General features: G+C 33.7%; 1 protein-coding gene across 1 annotated transcript; it reads left to right on the top strand.

Annotated features, from left to right (window-relative positions):
- Positions 1-75: 75 nt before the first annotated feature.
- Positions 76-480, top strand: FOMMEDRAFT_159522 (uncharacterized protein; the record flags this gene model as incomplete). The annotated part of the gene is made up of 3 exons (XM_007269706.1): positions 76-99; positions 236-295; positions 349-480. The coding sequence occupies 3 exons, from the start codon at positions 76-78 to the stop codon at positions 478-480; spliced, it is 216 nt and encodes a 71-aa protein (XP_007269768.1).
- Between the last annotated feature and the right edge of the window lie 7,450 nt (positions 481-7,930).

Here is a 7,930-nt window from a genome sequence, read left to right as displayed (position 1 = left end):
GGGTCTTGCAGCAAATCGTGCGTCAAGGCAGAGATTGGCTGAAAAGTTCATACAAAGATTCGATGAGGTTATTCCATGTCAATCGCAGTAAAGAATAGCGTGTGCATGACATCATATCTCGATTAACTAGATCTTCGAGACATTCAATGGAACTGAGACATTATCCAGGCTTGTACAGGTCATTATCTCATTCTGAAATCCGTGGTGTGCATAGGACTAACTCGAGCTGCTTAAGGATGCCTTTGGCTTTTTGTCAGAGAAGAGTAGTGTAGACGAGATCGAACGGTGGCAGAATGTAAGTACATTAACTTCATAATTCATAGGATTGCTCCTGATTTACAGCCACAGAGCCTTGATGAAGAAAGGCTTAGAAAGATAAAAAAGGCACTTGATATGGCAAAAGACACAATACGTGACAGAGCGAAGCAATATGAGGCACGAGCATTTATCATATCTTTCCATTTCCATTTAACCATTTGATGTGGCAGAATATAAAAGACGATCTCTTAAGTTGGATCAAGGAGAGACAAGAGCAAGGCACTCGAAGAGAATCATCTGCTCATGGTGTAAGACATACAAATAGTCATGGGACAAACACAAGGACGAGGTCGACAGATAAGACAAAAAGAAGCTCTTCAGTAGCCTCGGCCTTGAATACGACTAGAGAAACAGGGCATAAAACGATGGATACCAGAAGCGGAAGGGGCTTGGACAAACGAAGATCAACAGCAGGAACTCATAGCCAGTACGAGCGAAGATAGGTACCGGAACTACTAGTAATGTAATAATAGATTGAGAGAAAATGTTCAGTAATGAAGTAAGTAGGGATAGAGAAAAACTGGAGTGACTAGCCCAGCTCATGGCCTTTGTTTGCAAGCCTTTACATTGTCATGTACACGGCCAGACCTGTTAATTTTACATCACTCCATGCATTACAAGTAAGTTAAATCGACATGGCAGGAGTTGAATTTGAATGACCTAGACAAAATTGGTCCAAATTAGTAGCCAACAGTTTGCAGCATCACATCCAATCGAGTAGGACGAAGCACATCAGAGTCCACGTTTGAAAGTGTAAGGAAACTCACTGTTCCTCACAAGAGAATTCTAATCACTCTTAGTTCACTCAACTACTGACTAGGATAACCTAGTACTCAAGCAAGGGGTTAGGGGAAAAGAATCCCCTTTACCTAGTGATTGATACTGTCTTTTATAGGGTGGTACACATGTAGATACATGAGGAGGAAGTGTAACTAACTACAATGAGAATATATGTGCTTGTGGGTCCTACTATGTAATGATCTGACACAATCAGCAATGTAGTAATAATAAAATACAAACCAGTAAATCAAATCCTTACACTTGCCCTCTAGCATTTAGTCCTAAATACTAAAAATCAGTAAAAAAGGCAGTGAACTTACTTAAAAGTAACAGTTAGTAATGAGTAAATAATAAAATACCTTGCCCATGTGTATGAGAAACATCCTTGTAATGTATTACTGCCTCTCTGAACTGATCTGAAGTCAATCTAGTAAGTATTAAGACAGTAGTAGCATTCTAGATAGTGAGTAGTATGGTTCTAAACTATGTGAAGCTAGATAAAACATTAATAGAATTAAACATAGTCAATATTACCATATAGTCAATTAGTAGGAAAGTTGCCTCTTGATTGTTACTATCAATACAACACTTTTTGAAGAGAATCAGTAGAGTTCCTGGGGAGATATAGTATTTTGGCTCTTGAGTATTCTGAGACATACAGTGTAGATCAATATGTACAGAAGTGGAAATTCTAGCAGTGTGGTAATTACAAATATTCTCTTCTCCTATGTCTTTAGGAAGCACAGAGGTAAATCCCTGATTAATAAAGCTATAGCCTTCTTCCTTAATAGAATGTATTAGTGTTGTAGCTTCTAGCTAACCTTGTGTGTTTCTCTACTTCTGTAGAATAGTTATACAATAATAGGTAGCAGAGATGTATTCTAAAATTCCTCTACTATGTCCTTGATTTTTCCAATAGACTAGTTCCTACAAATGTAATACCTTGTGCTTGTATTAGTAGAATGTCTCTAAATGTGTACTCTTTTGTGTGTAATAACCAACTGTGATGCAAAACTGAATATCCTGTTGAGCTCAATGTTCAAATACTAATTGTAGAGTACAACCTAGAGTGTAATATTCATCCTTGAATGAAAATATTGTCTCAAATTCAATAAGATTGTAATGTATGAGTCTAATATTACTAGATATGTGTGTATATGTATAGTATCTCTGTGTGTAATGAATGTCCTACTATATTCTCATACTGTTTCCTTGTGTCTTAACTTGTTTGTGTCTTCATAAGTCAATTGATTTGATTCCTGAATCGTCCAAGTATACTTTCAATGTCTTATAGTATAATGTTCTATTATAATATGTTTAAGTAGCATTCTCTACTTTCCTGAGTACTGTAACTGTCTGTATACTGTGTTGTTCTATATATGTTTCAATGAAATGTTCTGTCTGTATGTACAGTAGTGCTGCCTGAAGTCCTGAGTGTATACTGCCAATTCTCTATTAATTTGACAAATCCATGTGTGGATTAATACATTCTAGCATTGACTTCCTGTCTTTCTGTGTTCTTGTCCTTGTACTAATGTATTCCTTCCTTATGTACTTATTATGTGTCCTGTTTCCTATAGTACTAATACTGTCTAGTACTGTAAAGTCCTTTACAAAATCATTCTATAGTAATTCAAGTAAGAAAACTGTATGTTCAAACATGATTGTATGCTTAAAGAGTGTGTATACAATACAATGTGTGTACCTCTCACCCTCTTATTAAAATATGACTTTATTTTCAGTGTAAAATGTCTAGTATAGTTCTGAAACCTTTCTAGAGTGTCTGGAGAGGTCTTCTGCATGATTCTGTACTTCAAACTAATTATAGCTACTCATTCCTAGAGTAGATTAAACTGTATCATTGTTCAATAAATGTTCTAGAGCTTCCTAATACTCTATTTCCTTCTGTAGCATCAAAGTATCATTCCTGAATACTTGAATAGTCTGTTCAATCATTACTAATTCACTATCACTCTAATGTTTGCTAGCTGTATGTGTATTACCTTTGCTTTCCCTTGAAGTAGTGTGATAATCTGTTTGAGCAGATTGAGTAGATTGTATAGATTGTCTAGGTTCCAAACCTGTTCTCTAGCTTAAAGTTGCTCTCTGAACTTCTGTACTTTGTTTTATACAAAGCATATCCATTCCTGGTCTCAGTAGTGTCTTACTATCCTTGTAGTACATAGATTGTAGTGGTTTTACATTCTGTAGATTGTAATTGTCCTTCTGTAGCTTGAATAACCTGATTCCTACTATGTATCCTGAGTATATGTGTGCTAGTACATCTGTTTAAGTGTCTATAATGTTCATACTATGTCTAATAAAGTATTCTAAGTCTATTCTAATGAATCCTGACTGTCTAAAGGTGTATTTCACAATGTAATACTTTATGTTCTACTATAGATACAATGTATACCTTAGATCCTTGTACTTTGAGCTAGTCTCAATGTTTACTAACAGATCTCTATCATAAACTGAATAGTTTTGTAGCATAACATCCAATTGTACCTTATAGAATGTTGTTCTATGTGAATTACTTCAATTGTACTCATTACTAACTGTTTCTTCAATCCTGAAGATGGAAATGTTTGTTCCTATGTTGTAGAATCAATATACCTGAATGTCTGAACATTCTACTAGTCCTAAAAATGTCTGTAACAGTTCTTTACTTTTGAATACCTTCCTGTACTGAATATAATTGACTGTGTATGTGTATATCTGTGTCTTTCTATTACTGTCAATGTATCTTTATGCCTGATACTTATTCTAAAGTAGTATCATCTTATTATCAATGTATATGTACTGTTCCTTACTTAATGTACTAATGTCTGTCTTCTAATGTGTGATGTAGCCTTCTAACTTAATAGAATACCTGTGTGAATTGTTTAGATTAAAATATTTCTCAGTATCCAAGAGTAGTTGTATTTTATAGTCTAGTAATACTTGATAGATTTTCCTGCTTACACAGTTTACTATTTGTATTACTTTGTAAACTATAATACTATCTGGCTAGTTATATTCTGATTGTCTAACATTCTCAGGTCCTTTCCTAATGTTCTAGTATGCATTCTTATTGTCTGTAAACATCCTGTATTTCTTAAGAGTGTTGTTTTAATTTGTGGCTCTAAGAATTAGTAGTAATGTCTCTGAAGTGTTCATATATGTATTACCTTGTGCTTGTAGCATCTTATATTCCTTGAAACAATAGTTGTATACATGTTTCCTAGTCCTTTCCATGTGTCATACATATCTGTAGGGATACAAAATTGTTTCTATACTGTATGCCTTTGCTCTCAAGTGTAAAATGTTATTGTATACTTTATACAGTTGTCTGTACCTTAAGGTACCTACCTAGTACTGTTTCATACAGTTCTGCTTGTTTGCAATTTGATTTCTAAGTACTGTAGTCTTATAGAGTCTTGAATATATTGAATTCACCCTTTCAAATGTGTAGTTTGTATGCCTGAACTTGTGTTCTGTTGTAGAACACTCTAGTTCTGTTACTAAATCCTTAGTAGTGTCTTCACAAAGTATCCAAATTGATAAAACATGTATATTACTGCTAGATATGTTTGAGTCTGTGTCATAGTCTGTAATCAACTCTAATTCTATGTAGTTCTTACTGTCCAAGTTGTCTGCTAACTTATCTAAAACAGTGTAACTGATACTAACATTACTAGATAATAAACTATTATCCTACACATTGTTTAATATGATTGTATTGTGAGTAGGACAATTCCTAGCTAAGTGGTCATCTTGTTTGCAAATGAAACATAGTCCTTTTACTCTCATTTCATCCAATTTCAATTGGGAATAATGTTTGAACCCTGTAGTATATGTCTTATGATTGTTTTCTGTCTTACTTTCATACTAGTCATTGTTCCTTAATAGATAATATAATTGTCTAGCCTTTCCTTTGGTGTTTGTACTACTTGTATGTATAGTATCCTGACTAGAGTCACTGTGATTGAAATCATTACTTTCACTATCCTGTAGAGTGTCTTAATTATTTCCTGAATTATTAGAACTGTCTGTATACAAATAATCACTCTGAGAATCATTACTACATCCTTACAGATGGAATTGACATCTAGAATCTATGTGCCATTTGATTCCTATGGATTCATTTGCTTTTTCAATACTCTCAAGCTTATCCTTAAAGATTGAATAGTCTACAGTGTCTGGATTTAAGTAATCTAATTGTAATTGCCTCTAGTACTTGAAATTCAATCTATACCATGCCTGTCTAGTTAATTCTTGCTGAGAAATGTTTCCTAGATTTGTTACTTTCATTTCTAGATTATATAAATAATCCTAAACATTCCTATTACTTTGTTTCAAAGTATTAAACTCTTTTTACAGTATTTCAGTAAAGTTAGAAGGGAAACAAAAGTCCATAAGTCCTCTAAAGAACTGAGTAAGTGTCTATCTATGCTTGTAGTTTGTAATCCTTTACAAATAGAAATTCATTACTTTTCCCTTAATAAAACCTAGTATTATCCCTACTTGGCTCTTAGGGAAATAATGAAGTCCTGATTGTTTTATATACTGATTGACTTCAATAACAAACTTTATATACTTCTACAAGTCTGGTTCACCTGAGTATACTGTAGGAGCTATTAGTTCTGTACTACACATTAGTATCTTCAATTTAAGGAGTTCTTTGTTCTGTTTCTTCCTCAAGTGTTTCTTGTACTTCTTAGTAGCCTCTGTATCACTTGAATCAATGTCTAATAGTTTGAATAAAGTATTACTTTGATTATAGTCATTAGATGAAGAGGAATCTGAATTATTACTGTCTGGGTCTGATTCTAAGTCAAAATTTCCCTTTTTCTGTCTCCTAGAGCTCTGAATTGCTCTATATACATAGCTATTCTTTGCTAGGCTCTCTAAAGGTCTTACTGATACAAATCTGCCTTTCTAAACATTATTCAGTACTTTACTATGCTTGTGTCCATTGTTTGTTCTTGAACTACAGCTTGAGCTATTCTTATACTTACTATACTTAATATGTAGCTTTGAACTGTATAGTTTACTATACTCTGAATTAATATTATTCTCACTAATACTACTAGTGTATACCTTGCCTGAGACTGCTTTTAATTGTAAAGTATTACTATAGGATTGTTTGTTCCTTTTATTTTTGTGAGGGATACTCTAATGTCCTGAAAAACTTAATGTTTCTATTTGAGACTGTATATATCTAAGTATTTTACTTTCTCTCTTATCCCTAAACCTGGCTAGAGTGTTGTATCCATTATAGTACTCCTGTACATTGCTCCTGTGTAATGTATAGTCAATATCTACTATGTATAAGGTTAAACACTTGATTTTGTAAGTGTATACTTGGTTTTCACTCTCTAGATTAAGTACTAATCCTTGTAGTTCTGATTTGTGTTCACTTTTACTATCCTCAAAGTACTGTTCTATAAATGTGATGTCTGTTTTGCTTAGATAGTCTGAATTGATTTCACAATCATATTGAATGTCTGACAGTTCTGGTTTTTGTTCTGTTCCTTACACTTTGTGTATTCCTCTTACTTTACACTTTCCTTTCACTTTCTATAAATACAATTGTTTGTCTGGACTCTTAAGTGTTTCTTCTACACTCTTAGATTAATAGTTATGATCTCTACTGTCTGTAAGTACTATAGTATGTCTGGCTTTCATTCTATTGCCTGCCTAAAGTGTTTCACACTTTTCTGTTACTATACTATTGAGTCTACTCTTGTTTGATAAAGGAGTTACTTTCTCCTCTTCCTGATACATTCTATCAAATTTGTACGTTCTCTTATTCAAATTGTTAATGTCTATCAAACTGTAGAATAGGCTAACATGTTCTATGTCTATCTTAATTGCTCTAGCTTTTATAATGTGTCTGAAAGTCTTACTTACCTTCTAGAAGTCTTGTTCCTTATTGAATCTCTGTGGTTCTGATACCTAGCTCTCCTAGCCTTGTCTATTACTCTTGTGTTCTGAGTCCTAGCTACTTTCTTCACTGCCTAAAAGGGTCTTAGGTGTCTGATTACCCTCTACATTACTATTGTTAATGTGTTTCTGTTCTAAAGTAAGTGTACTCACTAGATACTCATCTATACTCTCACTTATACTAACTATATGTATAATAGAATCTATACTATCTTCCTGTATACTTGCTTTTGTCAATCAACTGACTGAATCCTTGAAACCAATCACCTGTTCATTCTAAACTCAACTGTCTGAATTCTTAAGAACAATTGTCTGAGTGTCTTTACTCTTTGTACCTTTGTTTACTACTCCTGTAAGCTTAGTAGTGTGAGTACTCACTAGTTTCTACTCTACAGTGTGTGTTTGACTAACTATATGTGCTAGTACAATTACATACCTTAATTCTACATTATTAGTATGTAGTAGTTCATTAGGGTGCCTCTAGCCTTGTGTAGACAAGGACTTATCACTTGGAATAAGTTCATTAGGTTGCCTCCAGCCTACAAGAGACAAGGACTTACTTTCTAGTATGTTAGTATTAATATCCAGACTTGGGTACCCTCTGGGAATCGTCTGTCAAGACTTGGCAGCTACATTGTAATTAATATCTAATAGATAATCTTGTTGTCTATTGTCTGTAAACTTAATACACACCTGTTTGTTCCTTTTCATCTTCACAGATGTCTAGTCCTTGACCCATCCAATTAATGTGAACCTCTAGTGTATCTAGTGCTAGTCCATATCAATATGTGATAATGTGTTCTAGAAGCATTCTACAGCATTCTAAAGCATTGTGAACCTACTAAGAGCTAATCTAGTAAGTAGTCTCTGTTTCTACTCAAAAATTGTAACTTTACTCACTAAT

Source organism: Fomitiporia mediterranea (genome assembly GCF_000271605.1).
Source record: "Fomitiporia mediterranea MF3/22 unplaced genomic scaffold FOMMEscaffold_10, whole genome shotgun sequence".
Taxonomy (NCBI): Eukaryota; Fungi; Basidiomycota; class Agaricomycetes; order Hymenochaetales; family Hymenochaetaceae; genus Fomitiporia; species Fomitiporia mediterranea.
This window is presented reverse-complemented; position numbering and strand designations above follow the sequence as displayed.